Raw genomic sequence first — 23,780 nt, forward strand, 5'->3', positions numbered from 1 at the left:
CCGGGTCAAGGTGCCATCAGTACTCCATGCCCACACCTACCTTCCAAAAACCTTTGGCTCCGATAAAACAAATGGCTTCCAGGCCACCAATGCTATCTAGCCACTTTAATTTCTGATTTTCAGGACCTCGCCTTACTTGGAAAGGGGCGCTATTATACCTCCTCCAGGCACGAAAAAGGAGTTAACTAAGGTGCTAATGGATTTTATTGCACCCTATGCCTTGGCCTCTGCGAAGTTTCTTCTATTGGGTGATTTTAACTATCCCTGAGAATTTTTTTTTACCGAATGTCTCAGTAATAAAGCAGAATATCGCTCCAGGCTTAGAGTATATTATAAGAGCAGCGCGGAAAACATACTTTGCCCCTTCAATTGTTAATGTCAAACTCCACCAAAGAGCTATATAAAGTATTGAATAGCCTCAAGACCCCCTGGGCATGCGCCTGCAATTGTGGCCTCTCAAGAGCTGTGCAATGAGTTAGCTGACCTTAAAAAAAAAATCTAAATTGAGACCATTTACTGTCATTCCCTACCCGTCTGAGAATGAGTTAGATTCTAATCTTCCACATCCTTTAGCTGTGTGTAGCCTGTGTGACGTAGAACTCAGGTGTTGGATTTGCTTCTCCACGCCACGTACGGTTATCTGCAGGACCTTTGCTCGCCCAAGCAGTATGCCTGGCTTCCATGGTCACAGATTAAACTTCTCGTTGGCTACTGCCTGGGGACTGGAAGGGTACTTCTGTGTCTCTGGGGCTGAAAAAATCTACTGCTGATCCAACAGTTCTTTCCAATTTATAGACCTATTTCACTATTATCTGTACTTGCGAAAAGGTTTTTTAATAAACAACTTTCTGCCTTTCTTATAGCTAATCGCATCCTGAATATCTCAAAATCGGCTTTTAGAGAGCTGCACAGCACTGAGACCACCCTATTGGCTGTGTCAGATAATATGATGATGTTGGAACTCCAGTCATATTGGTGCTGTTGGATTTATCAGCAGCATTTGACACAGTCTCCCTCTGTTCTTACTCGTAGGTTTGGCATTGGGAGGGGTATATGGCAGGTCGCTACATTGGCTCATGGAGTTCCTTGCCCACCGAACACAACCAGCCCGCTTGGATTCGTTCAAGTCGCGACTTATGCATATGGACAAGGGTGTCCCTCAGGGATTGTGCCGGAGTCCTACTTTAACATCTATATGGCCATTAGCTTGTATCGTTCGAGCCTGCGGTGTAGATTGTGTCATATGCAGATGACATGCAATTACTGTTTTCCTTTGGTCCTGATCCTGACAAGGTGAAGAGTATAATCACAAACCGCATGATGAAGTCGTTGTCTGGATGAGTGTCTCCAATTCAACATCGACAAGGCAGAGATCATGCTTTTTTGTAAGGCCACCGAGATATGGTCAGCCGATTGGTGGCCAGCACATCTGGGTTCTGCTCCTACACCTAAGCTGGTAGTAAACAAATCTTGTCATGAGGCTGAATCAATCGCTCTCCATGAAAAGCTCAAGTTAGCTCTACCTGCTGCCATATTTTGCTACCTTTAGGCTTCTAATAAAAAAGACCTGCCTTTACTTCTGACACAACTAGGAAGAGTCTTGTCCAGGCTCTTCTCACCAGTCTCCTGGACTATGGGCACACCTTGCCGATCTCAGTGAATGATACCCTGCTGTCAAAACTGCAGGTAGTTCAGAATACTGCTGTGTGACTAAACTGTAACCCTCCTTCGCGCTCACCTTCTTCTCCGATCCTTACAAAGCTTCATTGGCTGCCTATTAGGAAGCATGTCTTCTTTAAACTTTGTGGTTTGACACACAAAGTTCTCTTTATGTCATGGCCAGCTTATCTGACGTCCCTACTAAATCCTTACCTTCCTGCTAGACGTCTGAGATTGTCGGACCAGGTGTTTTTGGTGATTCCTTGCATCAGCAACGCAAGATATTGGGGCAGATCTTTCTCTTACACTGCCCCCTACCATTGGAACAAACTTCCTTTTGGCCTTAGTTCTTGGCCTGACTTCCCTTCCTCTGAGAAGGGGTTGAAGACTTACATATTTTAGACTTTCTTTTTCTCCTCTTGTACAGCGCAGCACTGAGATGCTCCTTTGGGACTGAGTCGTGCGCGATACCAAGTGATCAAATGAATAAATTAATAAACAAACTAGCAAATAAATGGTAGACACAGAGAAATTAAACAAATAAATACATGGTAGACATCGAGAAACCGCTTCGGCTGCCCTGTCCTCTGGCTCGTCACCAAAAGCACATATAAAGCCTTCCGTCTCCACGCAGAGGCAACACCTTGACTTTCACCGATTCGATTCCAAAAGTGAAATTGGGTTCAGTTCTGAAACCTTCGGTATCAACACAGAAATCCGCTTGCACAACAGTCCCGGAGCCGATTTTTGGATACCATGCAAGAAAAACTCGATTCGAATCTTAAGTGGATCCACATACACCCAGAGACTGGCTGCAATATCAAAAACTGTACCAGGGCCACCTTCTAAGAGGCAAACTTCATCACCTCCATCACCTGTACCTCCAGTACCTCATTCACCACATAACCCTTTAAACATTACACCTCTGAGTTCTCCACAGACAGAACCAGATGCCGATGCAGAAGAGGATGACTATTATGAAGCACCTCCTGACCCCTGGCAGGATTATATCGACCCTCCAAGGACACTGATCCAGACCTGTATCCTGCCAAACCCTTGCCTCCTGACGATACTTCATCATATCAGGAACTTATAACTAGGGAAGCAGCATAACATGGGCTGGCACTACAAAGAGAATCTATGGAGAAAGTGTTTTTTTTATTTGAGACACTATGCACTACACATAAAATATCTCATTGATGAAATCAGGAATGATGCACCATGCATATGATATTTCTAAAGACCCGGTTTGTACTCTCATTGTTACCCCTACGGAAGACAAAAATTATTCGGCTGCGCAGTCTGACCCAGTTTATATTAGAGGTCCGCTTCCACCAGATTCCCTAGGTGTTTCAAATGCTTGTTAAAGGGCAAATCACAAACAGCAGACACACCACCTCCTGATAAAGAAATAAAACCTATAATTACGTCAGGCAAACGAGTTGCTGCACAGTCTGCCATTCATTGGCGAATTGCAAATACATAAGGATTATTGGCCAGGTATGAGGCTTACTGGGTTGAGATGGAGGAATTCCTTCGATATCCCCCAGAGGAGCATTAAAAGAAGGCACAAGAATTGGTGCAGGAAGGAAAATTAATTTATCCAGTATTGGGGTATCTTTCATAGATTCACATGCCTGAATCATTCCCCGTCGCCAAGGCGGGAGTCCCACGGTATATAAAAAAGCAGCGCTAAAAATAAATTACAGTAGTAGGCCCTTTGAGAAGGCCTGAGGCCTGGATTGTAGTAGCCTATCTACCTCATTATGCTAAAAAGACCAAAGTCTTTGCTCCAACCAATCAGCTTACAGCACCCTCTAGAACCCTCTCTGCAGAGCCAGTTCTCCTCAGATTTTCACCGCACGTCGTGTGGAAGGGAGTCTCTCTCAGTCTTGACTCCGTTTTCTCTAAGCTTCTGGATGTCTGACAAGAAGGCCTTGTGGTGACCTTGCAGAACATGCGAGAAGAAAAGGGTCCATGTTGATGACCAGCATAAGGACTGCATTTATTGCCTTTATCCCGAACATGAGGCAAAAAATTGTAAGATCTGCCGCACCTTCCCTTCTAAGACTCTAAGGGATAGGGAGGCCAGAGTCCTTTTATGGCTAAAATCCTCTTCTACTGATGATGAAGTCAGAGCCTCTACCTCCAGTAAGAGAGCGAAATCTCAAGAGGATTATCCAAGTGAGGGGAGAAAACATGTTAAAACCTCCCACTCCACTTCAGGCTCTTCACAGTGATCTCCATCTTCTATCTCTGGAGCCTCAGCTCTTCTGTCTCCTCACCTGTGACTACCATTTCAACTTCTACTTCTTCGAAGGCTATGATCTCTACTACAGCCATCACCTCTCCTATCCTGTCTACTAGAATCTGCATTGTGGCTAAAAACTCTCGTAGACGCCTCGTCGACAAAGAAGCCCTCGTCGACAAAGAAGCCCTCGTCGACAAAGAAGCCCTCGTCGACAAAGAAGCCCTCGTCGACAAAGAAGCCCTCGTCGACAAAGAAGCCCTCGTCGACTACGTCATCTACGGTACTGTCGACGACCGTCTCGTCGACGAAGAAGCAAGGTCCATCGTCGATGAGCCCGTCGACGATGACGAGTCCGTCGGCGTCGGCCCTGTCAACGTCGAGCCAGTCGACGACGGTCCCATTGACGTCGAGTCCGTCGACGACTGTCCTGTCGATGAACCTATCGTCGTCGACTTCGACACCATTATCACCGGTGTCATCAAGACTAATAGATACTGCTTCAGTTAAGCCTTTAGCTGTGAAACAGGCTTTTTCTACCCCGCTTTCTTCAAAGACCTTTCAATTAGTATCATACCAGAGACAGCAAGAATCTTGCATTTCGCCACTTATGCCCCTTCATCTCCTAGAGACTTATGCTGATGACTAAGAGGAGAGTTTTGAAGATGATGACAATGAGGGAGCTTTTGGAATAGCTCACCAACCCTCAGAATTAAATATTAAATGCCAGGAGGATGATGAAGAAGAAGATACTTATTCCAGGCATTATTATCAGGAGGACATTGTAGTCCCTCATCATGCAGAATACCGGAGAAGGTCTCAGGTTTCGGAGTCCAGTCATTTACCACCAAGCCTCATCCAATATTTAAAGGCTATGCTTGCAGACTATAAACCACATTTTCCACCTCAACAGGTTGTGCCTCCAGCCCAACCTGCTGTCCCAGTTCCTCAACATGAAGTTCCACCGCCCAGGTCTCTGGTCACGGAAACTCCACAACCTGCTTTGCCTACACAGACCCCGGACACTTCTTTGGATGAAGAAGTAGAGGAAGGAGAGTTTCCTAATAATTCTCAGTTGGATCCGTGGGAGTACTACGTTATTCCCATGCCGTCTCTACCAACCCCACAACCTTCAGACTCCCCACCTGAAGACATAGGTGGATTCCATAATCTCATGCAGCGAGCTGCAACTAGATTTCATTTGCCGGTGACAGTGCAGCAGACAGAATGTTTCCTTCATGATTTTAAAGAAGAAACTAGGAAGGTGTCAAGAGCCATTCCTATTATAGATTATATCTGGAAAGAAGGTGTCAAGGTGATGAAAAACCCTGCTTCAGTGCCAGCAGTGTTACCAAGGATTGATAAAAAATATCGCGCTCCTCTCACTAGTCCTGCATGCCTCATTGGACACCCGCAGCCGGATTCGGTCATCTCGCAGGCCGCCCAACAAAGATTGAAAAACCCAGCCACCCCATCACTACACCTCAGGATAAGGAGGGGCGTCGTTTGGACCTTACTGGTAAAAAAAATTCCACCATGGCTGTTGCCTCGATCAGAGCTGCAAATTCTTTAGCGATTATAGGGCGCTATGATCGCCAAATGTGGTCTGAGATGGCTGGTTTGATTAATCTAATCCCAGAGGATAAAAGGCAGCAGGCCCACAAGATCTTAATGGAGGGGGAACGTGCAGCGGCAGAAACCATCGACTGCGCTTTGGATATTGCAAATACGAACTTAAGACAGCTGGCAGGAGCTGCAGTTCTCAGACGACAGGGCTGGCAAAAGGCTACAACCTTTAGGCCCGAAGTCCAACTTAAGATCCCGGACATGCCTTATGATGGAGAGTCTCTATTTGGGAAACACATCAACGAGGCTCTACAGGCAATCAAGACGGATGCTGACACTGCAAGATCCCTAGGTTCATTGCAGTATAAGAGAGGATCTTTTAGAGGTGCTAGAGGACGTGGATACTCCTCTAGAGGAAACTACTACCAACAAGGCAGACAATATCAGCCTCAGTACCGGCAAAGTTATCAGTCTTCTTATCGCCAGTCCGGAACAGCTAATTTCTCTCGCCAAGGTGGACGAAAGCGCACAAACAATCAAGGGCGAGACACTCGCAGAAAACAGTGAGATCAGCCGGGCGCCAAACTTATTTCCTTCCCTCCATGTGGGCGCAAAGATATCTGCCTTTCAAGAACAGTAGCAGCGGATTACATCCGATCAGTGGGTACTGGACTTAGTACAACATGGTCACACCCTAGAGTTTGTCACCAAACCACCAATAACTCCGCCCAGGGGTCCCCCTCCCCCTCGTCTTCACTTATTGTTCAAGGAAGTTCATTCAATGCTCCTCAAGAACGCTATAGAAAAAGTTCCAGTACATCAGAGGCGGACAGGCTTCTATTCCCGTTTTTTCCTCATAAAAAAGAAATCAGGGGAATGGCGACCGATCCTGGAGCTGCGCAATCTCAACAAATATCTCAAGAAGCAGGGTTTCCGCATGGTCCCTCTTTCGGAAATTTTAAATTGCCTCAACGAGGGAGATTTTATTGCTTCCTTGGACATGGAAGAAGCATACTTCCACATCCCAATCCATCCAAAACATCGAAAGTATCTCCGTTTCACTGTGGCTGGCGCCCATTATCAGTTCAAAGTACTCCCATTTGGCCTCAAGTCAACTCCAAGGTTTTTTACAAAGTGCCTGGCCCCGGTAGCGGCAGCACTACGCTCATCAGGGATCCAGGTTTTCCCGTAATTGGACGACTGGCTAGGCAAAGGTCCATCAAAATGCAGGGTGCAGAACGACATAAGTGTGCCGCAATCTCTTTGCATCCCTAGGTCTCACTGTCAACGAAAAGAAGTCTCAATTGGTTCCAAAAAGAATCCTACTTTTCCTAGGAGATTTTCTGGACACGATACAACGCAAGGCATTCTTGTCTCAAGAAAGGCAGCTCCGTCTACAGGCATTGGCCATAAAGCTATCCAAAAGAAAGTCACTTTCTGTTCGCCTCTGCTTCACTTCTGGGAATGTGTTCTTCAGCCATAATTCTCATTCCGCTGGCACGTCTCAAAATGCGGCCTCTACAGGAGGAGCTACATCTTCAATGGCAGCAAGCGACAGGCTCCTTCGAGGACATTATCAAAGTCACCCCACGCATAGTGGATGCTCTTCAATGTTGAACACAACTTCACAATCTAAGAAAAGGACTCACATTCTTACAAACTCCTCCAGACTTCGTCCTGACGACGGATGCATCCATGGAGGGCTGGGGAGGCCATCTCCAAGACTTGCAGGTGTAAGGCAAATGGTCTCAGAAACACAAATGCCACATCAACAGTTTAGAGTTGAGAGCCATCTTCCTATCTCTACAAGTGTTCCTCCCCAGAATCGCGGGGTCTTCAGTCCTGGTCCGGATGGACAATACCACCAGCATGATTTATGTGAACAAGCAGGGAGGGACAAGGTCAGCTACACTATCAAAAGAGGCTCAAGAGTTATGGGAATGGCTAACGCTTCACGACATAACTCTCAAGGCGGAACATGTCAAAGGTCTGCACCATACCCTGGCAGACAAACTAAGCAGATCCTTGTCGGATTGCCACGAGTGAGAGCTGGACACACGCAATTGATCAAGGTGTTTCAGACTTGGGGCAAACCAACGTTGGATTTATTTGCGACCCACCAGAATATGAAATGCCGGTATTACGCCAGCAGATACCCTTAACAGGGATCAAGAGGGAATGCCCTGTTCATGCGATGGTCAGGGATCTATGCTTACGCCTTTCCTCCGATCCTGCTGATTCCGCGAGTGTTGCGCAAGATGAAATTGGAGAGCTGCCATCTCCTTCTAATTGCTCCCAGATGGCCTTGTCAATTTTGGTTTCAGGAGTTCATGTTGCTGTCACAGGAGCCTCCGATCAAACTTCTACCGGCTCCAACACTACTGTCACGCAACGGGGGTAAGATACTTCACCCAGACCCTCAATCTCTGAAATTGCACACATGGCTCTTAACTTCTTAGAATTTCAACACCTGCAAATTCCTCAAGACTGCCGGGACATCTTGAAGAAAGCACGAGCCCAGAGCACGTTGAAGACTTATCGTCTCAAATGGAAGCGTTTCTGCTCCTGGTGTACTTCAAACGCTTTACACCCTATCGAAGCTCAAACTGATAAAATTCTGCCTTATCTTTTACATTTGGCTCGCTCTGGTCTTTCATTCTCATCCATAAAGGTCCATGGACCTTCTGAGCCGCCCCGAGCATTGAGATCTGCTGCCTCTGGGTTATTGAAGATCCCCAGAGTGAGAAAGGCTCACATGGGGGGCAGGTCTTTCAGGTTCTTGGCTGCCAAAAGCTGGAACAAACTCCCGCTGGAACTGCGCCTCGAACCCTCAGTCAAGATTCAGGAGCAGACTTAAAACCCATCTGTTTGTTCGGTAGACTGGTGCGATATCAAGCTGCGAGGGTTCTGTCATTACCACCCACCATAGCGCGGAGACACGCTGTTGAGCATAATCAGGCCCTTTATAAACTTGCATATTATTATTATTTTAGCGGCTTTATCCAGGTTCAGGAAGGTGGCTGACACTCCATCACTATGCTCTTCGTCACTGATAAAACAATTCATGAGGGGTCTTTACTGGACTTATCCTCCAGGTAAACCTTCACCATCGGAATAGGAACTCAACACGGTCCTCTCACAGCTGATGAAGCACCCGTTCAAACCGATCCACAAAGCCGACCTCAAATTCTTGACATGGAAGGTCGCCCTGCTTTTAGACCTAACTTCTGCCAGGAGAATAGGAGAAATTCAGGCTTTCACTATCCAAGAACCTTTCTGACATTTTTCTCAAGAGTATGTCACTCTTCGAACGAATCCAACTTTCATACGCAAAGTGCCTTCTCAGTTCCATCTGAATGAACCAGTGAAATTGCGGGTTTGCTTCCCAAATCCTACAACTCCGGCAGAAAGAACACTACATTCTTTGGACATTAAACAATGTTTAAAGTTTTATCTTCAAAGAACAAAGAACTTAAGAAAGTTAGATCAGCTATTCGTGGCTTATGGCCAAACTACACTGGGGAAAGCGGTCACTAAAGCCACAATTTTCAGATGGATAGCCTCTGCGATCCATTTCTGCCATTTTAAGGCTAACCGACCACTACAAAAGACTGTAAGGTCTCACTCTACAAGGGCTGTAGCAGCGTCTACAGCATTGTCTGCAGGAGTGACGCTAGAGAACATTTGCTGTGCTGCGACATGGTAGAATGTCCACACATTTACAAGACCTTACTGCCTGCAATCAGCAAATCAAGAGGATGCCTGCAGTTGGCCAAGCGGTTTTACGTCACCTGTTTCCATAAGAACATATTCAGGTAACAATGTTTGGTTAGTTTTAAAATGTGTGTATACTATTCAGTATTTTTGTTGATGTAAAAGAAGGGCATAATTAGCAGATTGCTTGTTTGTTATGCTAATATTCCTTTCCTGTGGAATACTAGATGACTACTCTTTTGAATTTAGACATGTTTTTATTAGTAGATCATTTACTTTGCAATCGTTGATTGTTAAACATAAGTTTATGGGGGTGCACCACAATAAGTCTCCCACCATCCACAACCGACTTTTGCCTGGCTTACTGCTTGCTATTCTGATTCAGGCATATGAATCTATGAAAGATACCCCAATACTGGATAAGAAAACAAGTTACTTACCTGTAACTTCAGTTATCCAGTATTTGTATCTTTCATAGATTCGCATGCACCCACCCTCCTCCCCGGAGAGTCAGTTCCACTTGTGCTAACGAAAATCTGAGGAGAACTGGCTCTGCAGAGAGGGTTCTAGAGGGTGCTGTAAGCTGATTGGTTGGAGCAAAGACGTTGGTCTTTGGAGATAGGCTACTACAATCTAGGGCCTACTACTGTAGTTTACTTTTGGCACTGCTTTTTTATATACCGTGGGACTCCCGCCTCCGCGACGGGGAATGATTCAGGCATGTGAATCTATGAAGGATACCAATACTGGATAACTGAAGTTACAGGTAAGTAACTTGTTTTCTTCCAACTCCTCCATTAGATGCGCACTGAACTCTGCTGGTACCCCCGCCAGAGGCATCAATACAAGTGTCCTCCTAAGGAGGCATGCCTGGCTGCACATTTCTGGATTTAAGCCAGAAGTCCAGCAAATTCTATTAAATGTTCCTTTTGATAAAGAGCATCTCTTTGTTCCACAAGTAGATGAGGCGTTGTAGAAAATGAAAAACGATACTGAAGTTGCCAAATCTATGGGAGCGCTTCAAACACCTACTAATAAAGGATCCTTTTGTCGCTACATTTATTAAGCGGGCTTTAACACTGCTTCCACAGATGCCTCCACATCTTTCTACAGGCCACAAGCTCAATCCTCCCCATCTAGAGAATAATTCAGAGGAAATTACAGCGGTAACAACTCCAAAGGTCGGGGCTAAGGCACACCAACTCTTAATGCTCCATCCGGCAACAAACAGTGACTCTACTGATTATTCCTACGATAATCCTACAGGTGTAGAGGTCAACTACAACAGTTTCTTCTCACCTGGCAGTTAATAACATCAGACAGTTTGGTGTTGGACATCATCCAACATAGTTATTAACAGGAGCTCATCATCAGTCCTCCCAATATTCCACCTCAGGCTCTCTCTCCAGAACATTAACAACTGCTCAAACAGGAAGCGCAAGCTCTATTACTCAAAGGAGTTATTAAGCTGGTTCCTATACGACATTACGGGTTTACTCCCTGTACTTCCTAATCATCAAAAAAAGGATGTCTCTACTGCCTATTTTAGATCTAAGGGCGCTAAATAATTACATACTATCAGAGCACTTGGATATGGCCACACTTTAACAAGTGCTTCCACTTCTAGAGCAAAGTGACTTCATGTCAGCACTAGACTTAAAAGACACATAATTTCACATCCCCAGTCACCCACTGCATCGCAAATATTTCAGATTTGTGATAGTAGGGAAACATTATCAATTCAAAGTTCTTCCATTTGGAGTCAACTGCACCCAGGGTGTTCACCAAATTCTTAGTGGTGGTAGCAGCGCATTTACAAAGACAAAATATTCATGTCTTCCGATATCTGGGCGACTGGCTTGTCAAAGCAAACACACACCTCTTGTGTCAACAACACACTCCCATCTTCATCCTTTACTACTGCAACAATATCTAGGAGTTATACTCAACTTTTAAGTAGGTCTGACCTATCCAAATGCAGCCAGGATTCAACATTTTCAAAAACTGCGACCTCAATTTCAAGCCAATCAATACTTTCATGCACCTTCTGGGGGTGATGGCATCATTCATTGCTATTGTGCCTTATGCAAGAATGAACATGCATCCTCTACGGGGAGGTTTAGCACGACCGTGGACTCCGTCACAGGGTTGACTGGTTGTCTTGTATTGGTAGACAACTGCACTCATCACACTCTGCCGTGGTGGAACACGCAAAACCTGTTAAAAGGGTGGCTGTTCATCGACCCTGGTTCACAGGTCGTGCTAACAGCAGATTCATCCCTCATATTTTGGGGTGCACACCTACAAGATCTAACAGTTCAGGGTCTCTGGAACACCAAACATCAGAATCACCACATCAACTACCTAGAGCTTCAAGCTGTTCACCTAGCGCTGAAAGAATTTCTACCTGATCTCACAGGCAAAGTTGTTCTAGTCTGAACGGACAATATGACAGCCAAGTGCAATGTACAAAAAAATGGGGGTGGGGGGTGTTTAGGGTTAATACACTCTCTACAGCTGTCACGCCACTCTCTGACCATTTGGTGTTGGGCACTAGATCACAAAATCTGTTAGCGGAACACCTCCTAGCAGCAGAAAACGACTTTACAGACCTCCTCAGCTGAATGCGGCAACAACTCAATGAGTTGGAACCCCACCCTCAAGTCCTCCTCCCACACTTCCACTAATGGGGGTTTCCCCAAATAGACCTCTTTGTGACTGCAAAACATGGAAAATGCCCAAACTTTGCCTCCAGGTTCCCACACCCTCTATCCAAATGCAATGCCATATGGATGAATTAGTCGGGGATATTTGCCTATGCTTTTCCGCCTCTCCCTCTTCTTTCATATTTGGTTCAGAAGCTAAGGGCGATGTCTCTCACCCTCATTCTAGTAGCTCCCACATGGACTCTTCAACCGTGGTTCTCTACACTTCTAGAACTTTCAGTAGTTCAACATAAGAAGCGTCACCTCAACCAAAACATTCTCACTCAGAACCATGGCAAAATCATACACCCAAAGGAGTTAAACCTGACAATTTGGTTCCTGAAGTCATAGAATTCAGATATCTAAATCTGCCAGCAGAATGCATGGCCATTCTTAAGGAAGCACGTAAAATCACCACTAGAGCTTGCTATGCAGCGAAGTGAAAAAGAGTTGTTATTTATTGTAAATGTAAATGTGGGATACTTGTAAAGCGCACTGTTACTCCACCCGAGTGTCCTGGCGCTGTAGACCGCTGGGGAACCCGTCCTGGTTTTCCCTGTGAGATGGTCCCTTTCTGGTATCTCCAGGGTGAAACCAGGCATCCCCGGCGTCTGTGGCATTGATTTATGTCACTTTTTTGGATGAATCATCAAGAATTTTTTAGATCTAGGCAGCAAAAAGAACGTAATCAACTTCACGTGTTACCATATACATTTTAGAGTACATTTCAACACAAATCAAAAAAATCAAAAAAGTATATTTACACTCGTGAAAACATGACATTAGACATGAGACAACAATGTACATACAATATACAGAAACATGGAAATATTTACAAGTTAAATCATCAAGTATAAATCTTTAAAGGGATGAAAGCTAGTGGGAATCACCCCAGAACCTGATACAGTCTAAATCTATTTGATAAAGGACTGTCGCTAGCATTGAATGTCATTTGGATAAAAAATGCCAATATATTATTAATGACTATCGCTAGCATTTAATGTCATTATTTGAATGAAAAATGCCGACGCGTTTCGAGTCCCACTGTGTAATTCACAGGACTCTCATCAGGGCAGTATCATTCGAATCCATGGGGGCTGTTGAGAAAAGGGAAAACAAGGGGGAAAGTTTTACTTAAAAATCCTCAATCCATTTCATCTTGCAATGAGTTGCATCATTATGATGCAGCGTACCTTATTTTCTTGTTGCCAAGGATGTGCTTGCAGTTTTGTTTTTTAAAAATATTGTCGATGCCATGGCGGTCACCCTACAAAGAAAGTGTACACGAGATAAGCCATTCACAACCACTATTTTCAAACAAGAAACAGATAGGAACACTATACAAGCTCACATCCGCAATGCTTGAAGGAAAATTTGCCCTACGGGCAACTGCTAAGGATCAGACGCAATTGTACAAATGTGTCTGATTTTGTGTTACATGCCACTACATTCTGCAACGAGATGGCGAAACGGGGTTACCCAAAAAAGCTTCTTAACTCCTTGAACGCTATGGGGATTTTTCCCCTGTGCTGGAAATCTGCAAATGCCCCTTTTCATGACGAGCTGGGCTCGTCATGAGCGTAGCAGGAGGCTACTGCATGACGAGCCCAGCTCGTCATGAGCGTCGAAGGGGTTAAACATTCAACAAAAAGAGCAGGATCCACCCCGAGAGAGAATCTACTTCAGGTCAAAGAAAAGGGTGAGCTGGAGAAACTGGTTTGTGTGACGACCTATGGCCAGCACACAAACCAGTTCAAGCGCATCATTTTAAAAAACTGGCACTTGTTAGAAACATTGGAACATCCCCTTCACAAACCCATTTTCGCTATGCGGAAAAATACAAGTATAGGTCAACAGCTAGTAAAGGCAGACAGCTACATTCCGAAGCAGAAAAGTGATTTACTATCACAGTGGAATCTAAAACCTATATGTGGACACCACAAATGTGGCACTTGCGTGTCCTGTTCGACAACATTAGAGGGAAATATTTTTGACCATGACGGGGTCAAATGGAAGCATGATGCGTTCACAAATTGTAAGACCAAGAATGTGTGCCAATCGATTAATGTAAGGATTACGCAACACCGTTCCCGAATTAAGAAAAAAGTTATGTCTGCGCCGATGGTGGAACACTTTCTAAATAACAATCAGTGAAAATTATTTTAAATGGACCGTTTTGGTCTGGATTGATCCCAAACATCAGCCCAGTGTTGAAACCACATTACTGCGAAAAGAGGCTTACCTCATTATGAAATTTGACAGTGTAAACAAGGGCTTGAACTGTCTTAGTGAAGTAAATAGGGCTTAACAGTCACATACATCATAACAACCATTGGGTCTTACTACAAAGCCCATAAGACACAGCGATTGCATGGATTTTTCCCAATGCCCTGATTGGCTACGCCAAAACATCACGTGACCGGAATTTCTATTAACCGGCACCCTTTCGGATCCTCCCGGCCGCTTTAATCCATGGTGGAAGGACTCCGACAACGTTGTCGCTGTTACCCGCGAACGGTAAGCAAATCAGCAAAACCTTGCTTTCTGTCGCAATAATTGCTGGTCTAACTGGCCTAGTGATCCCTGCCCGTACTTTCATTGTTTTCCAGAACTGAAGTTCCATGAAGCAACAGCGGCATTAATTCCCGCGTTCTTCTTGCCCCCTGACGAGTAAGTTTTCATATCTTTTTTTAAAAACAATCTTGAGAACCAGTTCCAACCGGCCTCGGGTTCACTGTAATCTCACTACGGTTCCTATATCCTTTACAGAAATGTGAACCCAGGTAAAAAGGCACGACTTCTGCACGACGGCAGAAACGCCGCCACAACCATAAACGTAAACAATTCCCTTTCCCCTCATTCACATGAGCACCAGGTGGCTCACTTTGGGGATAATGGCTTATCTCGTGTACACTTTCTTTGTAGGGTGACCGCCACGGCATCGACAATATTTTTAAAAAACAAAACTGCAAGCACATCCTTGGCAACAAGAAAATAAGGTACGCTGCATCATAATGATGCAACTCATTGCAAGATGAAATGGATTGAGGATTTTTAAGTAAAACTTTCCCCCTTGTTTTCCCTTTTCTCAACATCCCCCAATGAATTCGAATAATACTGCCCTGATGAGAGTCCTGTGAATTACACAGTGGGACTCGAAACGCGTCGACATTTTTCATTCAAATAATGACATTAAATGCTAGCGATAGTCATTCATAATATATTGGCATTTTTTATCCAAATGACATTCAATGCTAGCGACAGTCATTTATCAAAAAGATTTAGACTGTATCAGGTTCTGGGGTGATTCCCACTAGCTTTCATCCCTTTAAAGATTTATACTTGATGATTTAACCTGTAAATATTTCCATATTTCTGTATATTGTATGTACATTGTTGTCTCATGTCTAATGTCATGTTTTCACGAGTGTAAATATACTTTTTTGATTTTTTTGATTTGTGTTGAAATGTACTCTAAAATGTATATGGTAACACGTGAAGTTGATTACGTTCTTTTTGCTGCCTAGATCTAAAAAATTCTTGATGATTCATCCAAAAAAGTGACATAAATCAATGTCAGGATAAACCAATAAAGTTGTGTTTATCCGTATTTCTGCATTTATTGTCTAAATTGATACCAGAGGCTTAGGTACACTCCCCCTTTTTTCAAAGTACCACGTGGCCCTACCTACCCTCTGTCCCATTGGGCCCAACTCCTCCTATTTCTTCAATCCCTGGTTAGAGTAGGCACTGAGGCGAGAATTATCGAGTCCGTTGACCCTGGTCCAAGACCCTGCAGCGTCGGGAATTGAACCCTGGTCCCGGGCCGTTCTCTGCTTACAGGTCTGCCGCCTCTAACCAGTGAGCCACACCAGGCCTTGCTTACACTTTCATAAGTCTACATTTTGCAGCAGTATCTGCCTATCTTCTAAATTTGCAACACTTTTCATTGTTCAGAATGCCAGTTAATAAGGCTTTTATGGAAGGCTTTAAAAGCGTGATGCCACCAAGGTATCTATGTGGAATCTCCGTGTTTTTCTAACAAGACTATGGGTCCACCCCTTGAACCCTTGCACAAGTGCATCCTTCAGTTTCTTTCTTGGAAGGTTGTTTTCTTAATTGATATCACCTTCCTAAGAAGTGTTGGTGAGGACAGGACAAAGAGTTTGCTCCCCATCATAAAAGGAAACCCATTTGAAAATCGGGCCTTTCTAGATGGATTGTTAAATGCACCCAGACATGCTATCTCGAAGCCAAGAGGACTTTGTCTGTGCTCTTGAGAGTGCATTCTACTGGTAAGATGGGGGCATCTATGGCTTTTTGGGTTCCATTCCCATAGCTAACATTTGTAAAGCAGCTACATGGTCTACACCATACACATTTACCAAGCACTATTGTGTGGATGTTTTAGCACACCAACAGCTAATGTAGGACAGGCGGTGCTACCTACGTTCGGTCAAGCAACTACAATGTCCACTTTTTGATGGGTACTGCTATACAGTATATGCAAAGCATGCTTATCTACAGACACATATGCCTCGAACGGATTATGTTACTTAATCTGTAAGCATCTGTTCTTGGCATGTAGTGCAGTAGATTCCCATGCGCCCACCCTTCTCCCTGGACACCTGTGGTTGTTGCACTCGTAATCTATATTTTCATATGCATGGACATCTCTTTACTTACACTTACTTATACTCCATTCTCACTCTCTTGTGGGAAAACAATCTAGCAATGGAGTTGATGCCATGCTCACTATTACCAAGAGTCACCTTACCTTGTGACTCGAAAGACTTCTTCGAAGAAAAATAACTTGCAAACATACAGACCTGACACTAGAAGGCTGGAGTATGCAAATCATGTTAATCTACAGCACTACATGCAAGAACAGATGCTTGCATAGTAAGTGACATCCCTAACATATTTGCACCTACCACACCCGTACGTTCTTTTATGACACAGTAATAATGGTTACATTTTATTTGTGTAGGATTGCTTTTTTACCAGTAGCCTTAGTTGCATGAATGGTTTCGTTTGGGAATTGTTTTGTGCATCTTTAAGTCTGAAATCAATGTTTGAATGTTTTCTTTTTACCATATAGGCCCCAGCTGTTCAGTCCCTGTGCCAGCAAATATTTCCTTTTGGACTCGTGAGGAGTATTTCAACCCAAAGCTTGCCCGAGCATCTCACAAAGCTGTAGTTCATGACAATGTAATGTGGATAATTGGAGGCTATTTGTTCAACGACTCAAACTATCAGATGGTTACGGCGTGAGTATACCCATTGCAGAAAACTGATGTTTTAGAATTTGAGTACTGTTGAATACCAATATTTGTGTTTGTTGAACTTTCGAAACTTTCCAGTACTATTTTCTTAATTTTATTCATATTTAGGTTATTTTGAAGATCTATGATGTGCTTGAGGTTTGGGGGGGGGTTTAAGATTAGAAATAGTTCACATAAATCTAGATTAGTATTTTTTTAGTCAACACCAGTTGCACAGAGATGTTCTTAGTCATGGGAGGACGTAGAGCTAGAGGGGCAAGATAGAGATGCTGTGATCTTTTTAACTTAAAAGTTGATGAAATGACTAATACACTGTTGACATTTCTTATCTGGGTCAGATAAATTGAAGAGGTTGAGTTGATGATTGATTTTACAATCTGAAAGCTTCTTGGTATACTTGGCCAACTAAATTTGTGACTTGATGGATAAGGATTTCGTTTTAAAGATACGCTTTTTTCTACATTTTTGGTCCGCACAAACCTGTTCTTGATTAGCCCAGGAGCGAGTTTGTCCACATGACAATGACTGAGATGTTTTTTTTCTCGTCATTGTTTTTGTTGATGTACCAAAGGATCCAATATCTTACTGATGATGTTGTCCTGCCTCAGTGGAGCAATTTGTTGGTAATCCAAGTCATGGGATAATTAAAATTGGGGGCATCATTCACCTCATGATTTTCCTTAAATCTGTGGAGGGTGGTTGAGAAGTGAGCAGCATGATTTTCAGAGCTAATGTTTGTCAAGTGCTGTTTTTTCAGACTGTTAAGTTTACCATGAATATTTGTTTTAGAGAGGCTTAGAAAAACGTATTTGGCAATGGATTTATCAAAAATACAAATCTCATTGTGTCTGGGGTTCACTTCAGGCACACACCTTTTTGTACAAAATAAAGTGGTACATTTATATCATCAACAATGGGAGCCCAAAAACAGAAGGTGGCCCCCAAAACAGCCTTTAAGAAACAAACAAAGGTTCCATTACAGGGAATGCCTTCAAGCACACTGTCTCATTGAATTAATCCACAACAAAATATATCTAGGCAGGTGAACGCAGTCATGGCTAGATCCTTTACATCCACCTTGATTGGTGAAGGTCTTTGGGATGTTGAGTGGCATTACTTCTGATATCTTCGAGTTAATCTTAAGGCCCCACTTGTTGTACATAGATGTTGACAAGACAGCTTTTCCTGCATGTGTCTGTCTGTCTGTGTGTGTGTGTGTCTGTCTGTCTGTCTGTCTGGTCCAGATACTCCAGTGTAGAGAATAAGGTCCCTTCCAATGCCTCTGGCTTGGCCTTATGTTATGCGTTACATCACTCCGCCGCCACCTTGAACTGGTCGAGGGGCTTGCATGTCTCAGTGACTTGGAGAGTTATGCCAGTGGGAGCTTAGTCTCCTGGCAGGTCCGCTCAAGCTGGACAGGTGAAAGTGTGGACACCAGTTTAAGCACGATCCCCTGGTCCATCAGGTTGGGCACAAAGATAACAACCTTGTCCCTTAAATAATGGTTTGTTTAGGAAACGGCAGGATAACCTCTAAAAGTTATGCTCACAGTATAGCTTCAACTCATTGTTGAGCGAGTATGATAATCATGCTGATCCAGTGCTAAGCACCTTTGACAAAACAATACAGTCAGAATATAGCAAGAGACTTGCTGAGTCTCTTCATGAATACTCTCATTTTGGGGGGGGGAGGGGGGTATTTGGGTATGTTGAAGAGTCTAGGTCAGAAGTTGATGAAAATGTAAGCAGGCTGGGTGAGAATTCCCTGATGCCAAGGGGAACTTATTAGAGTTGGCATTTTCAAGAGAGGTTAGACCCTGCCTAAATAATGAAAGAAAAAACTCAAACCTAAAGAAACTCTGCTGTCTGAAGTGTTTGGCTGAGCAACATTTCATGCTTCACTTAGGGTCAGTCTGAGGCCTGCCCCATCTTCCCCAGCCTGCTGATGATTGCGTAGATTTGACGTGAAGGGATTCTGGGATGTAGGGGTCTTCAACGCTTACTGTGATTTCATTGGCAGTGTCACTGTAATGTGATTCGTCCTGTCACCTGTGATTTCATTACAATGTTATCTATGATGTGTGAATTGCGGAGCATCATGTGTGAATTACTCTGCATTGGAGATTGTGGGGAGTTGCTTGATTGTTGTAACTGTCATCACAACCTTAATGTTCCAGGCATGTGAGCTGCAGATCCCATTCTTTGCATCGCCTGCCATCTAGTGTTGGGTCTGGATGTTTCCACTTTGTTTTTTGTTTGAATAAGTCTTTTCCAGTCATGAGGTAGGTGACTCATCCTTTCGGTGATAGTGCTCATGGGCATCGGCTCCATTGTTAGATAGTTTTTTCCGCCATCGGGTTCGGATGTGAATTGCTGCGCTCCGGTAGGCACTGTTTCTCGGGTTCCCTTTGACGCTCAATCCAATACCCTTTACGGTATTATTTCTCGATAGCCGGGCTCGCCAGCAGTCGATGGAACAGACTCCATTCAAGCTCTGTCCCGGGTGTCGTGCCAAGTTTCCGCACACCAACCTGCATGAAGTGTGCAACCTCAGTTTATTCCCGGAATACGGCGAGAAAGACTGCAACGCGTGCGATTGTTTCGATCAAAGAAGACGCTCTGTGACAGTCGGGCTCGACGTCACGAGATGCAGCACCAAGGCGGCTCCGTACCCGACATCTTCGGTGAAGATTCCGACCGAGAAGAAACACAAGCTCAAAGAGCTGAGGATGAAGAATACATCTCCGTGTCCGAGACCGACTCCGACATGGAAGAAGAGGAGCAAGTTACACCGGGTCAGCGTACCGTGAGTACAGAAGCCCCCTTGCCCCAACAGCACAAGACCAAAAAGGGTCCGGTCCTTACTCTGCTTATGAGCCAAGGTCAGCACAGAGACAAAGTTTTGAGCACCCCCACCCCTGGGGTCGAAACACTAAGAGAAGCCTTCCGGCTCAGGCTCGAGTCGGCCCCATGACGACGCCGAAATCAAAGCATGTTGCGGTCCACATTCTATCTCCATTAAAGAGTAAATCTTCGGTACGGAAGAGTTCAGAGACGAAACTTTCGACGCCGAAGATGGCGAGCAAAGACAAAAAGACTCCACCAAAAGAGCCTCGGTCCGATGTTCCACCTCGGATCTGAAACCGAAAGAACTGGTTATAAACCCAGACACTGATCATATCCATGCCATATTGCTTGAAAAAAAAGGAAAATGGGCCACAGGAAGAGTATTGCATTCCCCTGAAGAGAAGAAATGTGGGTACTTAACACTTCACCACCATATATTCCACCTCTTTCACCCAATAATCCTCAATTACTCAGCACATCCACTAATTCACCACAACTATCACCTAACCCACAGGATGAAGGGGATGGGGATGAGGATAGGCCACAGGATGTTGACCCATGGAAGCATTATAACACTGACCCAAACACGGATAATGAAACTGGCTTGTGTCCGTCCAGATCATCACCACCTGATGACAATATAGGGTACGTTGATCTTCTTAGCAGGGCTGCTCATTATCACGGGGTGCAACTGCATAAGGAGGTTTTAGAGGAGGACTTCTTGTTTGAGACCCTCGTTCCTCTGAAAAAAAACTACCCACACACTGCCGATGCTTAAGGGGATGCTTAAACACGCAGATGAGGTTTTCAAAGATCCTTGAAGAGCAAGAATCATCACTCCTAGGGTGGAGAAGAAATTTAAACCGGCACCTACTGTCCCTGCTTACATCAAGGGTCAGCTGCCCTTAGACTCTCTTGTGGTTTCCAATGCTCTCAAGAGAGCTAACTCACAGACAACAGGTGAGGCCCCTCCTCCCGATAAGGAGTCCAAGTTAATCGATGTCTCAGGCAAAAGGTTAGCCTCACCAGCGGCTAATCACTGGTGCATCGCTAATGCTCAGGCTTTGTTAGCCAGATATGATAGGGCTCATTATGATGAGTTAGAAAAACTCATGTAATTTCTGCCTCGTGAACATAAATCTAAGGCAAATGATCTTATTCAGCAGGGCAAACTTATCACCAATACCTCCATCAAATGCGCCCTAGACTCAGCAGACACCGCTGCGCACGCAGTAAACACCTGCGTACTGCTATGCAGACATGCATGGGTGAGAACTTCCGGTTTCAATCCTGAGGTACAGGCCTCTATTTTCATTCAGCCATTTGACAAATACCACTACTTTGGTCCAGCAGTTCACACCTCGCTGGAAAAGATGAAACAAGATACTGAGGTTGCAAAGTCCATGGGGGCTTTGCAGTTACCTGCTAATAGGGGTTCCTTTAGTCGCTCCTTTTACAGGGGTGGCTCCAAAAACATTTAAATAAAGAAAATCCCTCCTCCTCTTACAAGGGCAACAACCAATCGCCCTCATCAAGAGGCTATTTCTGTGGAGGTTTTAGAGGAAACAATGGTAAGGGAAGAGGCAAAGGCAACTCTATATGCACTTCCCCCGCAAATAACAAGTAGTGACTTCCTTCCGCTACTCCCTGATCATTCCAATCCTGTCAGGGGACGTCTCTCACAATATCTCACTGTCTGGAACACAATCGCCTCAGACAAGGTTTTTACAAATTATCCAATATGGTTACTGCCTGGAACTTACAGACACTTCCCCAAACATTCTTCCAAGATCACACGCAATGTCGCAAGAACATCTTACCCTTCTAAAGCAAGAAGTTCTCTCTCTGTTAGAGAAAGGAGCTATAGAATCAGTCCCATTAAAATATCAAGGGGCAGGAGTATACTCCCTGTACTTCTTAATTCCAAAGAAGGACCGCTCTCTCAGGCCTATACTAGACCTCACCTCAGAGAACTAAATCTATACATTCAGTCGGACCACTTTCACATGGTCACACTCCAGCAAGTGCTCCCGCTTCTTCAACAAGGTGACTTTCTGTCTACTCTGGACTTGAAGGACGCCTATTTCCATATCCCAATACACCCTGCTCACCGCAAGTACCTCAGGTTCGTAGTAGCAGGCCAGCACTATCAGTTCAAGGTGCTCCCATTCGGAGTAACTACTGCACCCAGGGTTATCACGAAGTGCCTGGCAGTAGTCACAACTCGTCTAAGAAGACAAAACATTAACGTCTTCCCATATTTGGATGACTGGCTAGTAAAAGCCAACTCTAAAAAATGTTTTAAAAAAAAAAGCGGATTACGTCACACTCGCCAAACAGTGCAGTTGCTCCACGATCTTGGATTCACAGTTAATCTGTCCAAATCCCATCTACAACCATCCAACACACAGGTTTATCTGGGAGCCACAATAGATACACAAAAGGCTTTGGCCTACCCCAATCCGGGCAGAATCCGCAACATGCAAACTTTACTCTGTCAGTTTCAGCCTGAACACTCATTGCCAGCTCGAGTGTTTATGCAATTACTAGGGATGACAGTGTCTTGCATTCTAATTGTCCCTTACGCAACACTCCAGATGCGTTCCCTTCAGGAGTGCTTAGCACGGCAGTGGAACCAGGCTCAGGGTCTGTTATCAGATCTAGTGTTGGTGGAAGGCCCCCACCCATCGCTCTCTGCAGTGGTGGGACACACAAAACCTTTCAGAAGGGCGGCCCTTCATCGACCCAGTTCCACACATAGTGCTAACAGCAGACGCATCACCCACTGGTTGTGGAGCTCATCTCCAGATGCATACAATTCGGGGCATGTGGAACCTGCAGCAAAAGCATCTTCACATATATCATCTAGAGCTGCTAGCGATTTTTCTAGCGCTCAAAGCGTTTCAAGTACATCTAGTTGACAAAGCTGCCCAGATCCGTACAGACAACATGACAGCAATGTACTGCATACAAAAACGGGGATGAGGGGGACACCCTCTCTCCAGCTGTCACAACTAGCACATACCATCTGGAGATGGACTATATGTCACAAAATGTATCTCCTTGCAGAAGACCTTCCAGGAGTAAACCATCAGATTGCAGGTCTGCTCAGTCGTCAAAGACAACAGATCCACGAATGGGAACTCCACCTTCAAGTTCTCCTCCTATTCTTTCAAATGTGGGGCTTTCCGGACATAGATCTGTTCGCCACAAACCTAAATGCAAAATGCCCAAGCTCCGCATCCAGGCTTCCACACCCATTGTCCAAAGGCAATGCACTATGGATGAATTGCTCCGGGATATTTGCCTACATTTTTCGGCCTCTCCCACTCATTCCGTCAGTGGTTGGGAAGCTCAGACAGGCGCCCCTGACACTAATTCTAGTTCCTCCTACATGGGCCCGGCAACCCTGGTTCACAACCCTGTTGGATCTCTCGATATTTCCTCACCAAAAACATCTCACTCCCAATCTTCTCACTCAGAGCCATGGAGAGATGAGACATCCAGATCCCAGTCATCTCAATTTTGCGATCTGACACCTGAATTCTTAGAGTTTGGCTACCTTAATCTCCCACCAGACTGCCTGACCATAATCCGAGCTAGACGTCCTACCACAAGAGCATGCTAAGCAGAAAAGTGGAAGCGATTTGTGATATACTGCAATAACAATCAAAGCAATCCGCTGGACGCTTCAGTTAAAAAAATCATTTCCTATTTATTACATCGGCAGAGTTCCAAATTAGAGTACTTTTCCAAA

General features: G+C 44.6%; 1 protein-coding gene across 1 annotated transcript in view; it reads left to right on the forward strand.

Moving 5' to 3' along the window:
* ATRN (attractin) overlaps positions 1 to 23,780 on the forward strand; it is an 800,866-nt gene that overhangs the window by 109,444 nt on the left and 667,642 nt on the right. The window contains exon 6 of the mRNA XM_078678722.1: positions 16,994 to 17,162. Coding sequence (XP_078534848.1) covers positions 16,994 to 17,162 — 169 coding nt within the window. The remainder of the gene's footprint in view (positions 1 to 16,993; positions 17,163 to 23,780) is intronic.

The sequence above is a fragment of the Lissotriton helveticus genome, chromosome 2_2 (genome assembly GCF_964261635.1).
Source record: "Lissotriton helveticus chromosome 2_2, aLisHel1.1, whole genome shotgun sequence".
NCBI classification, from domain to species: domain Eukaryota; kingdom Metazoa; phylum Chordata; class Amphibia; order Caudata; family Salamandridae; genus Lissotriton; species Lissotriton helveticus.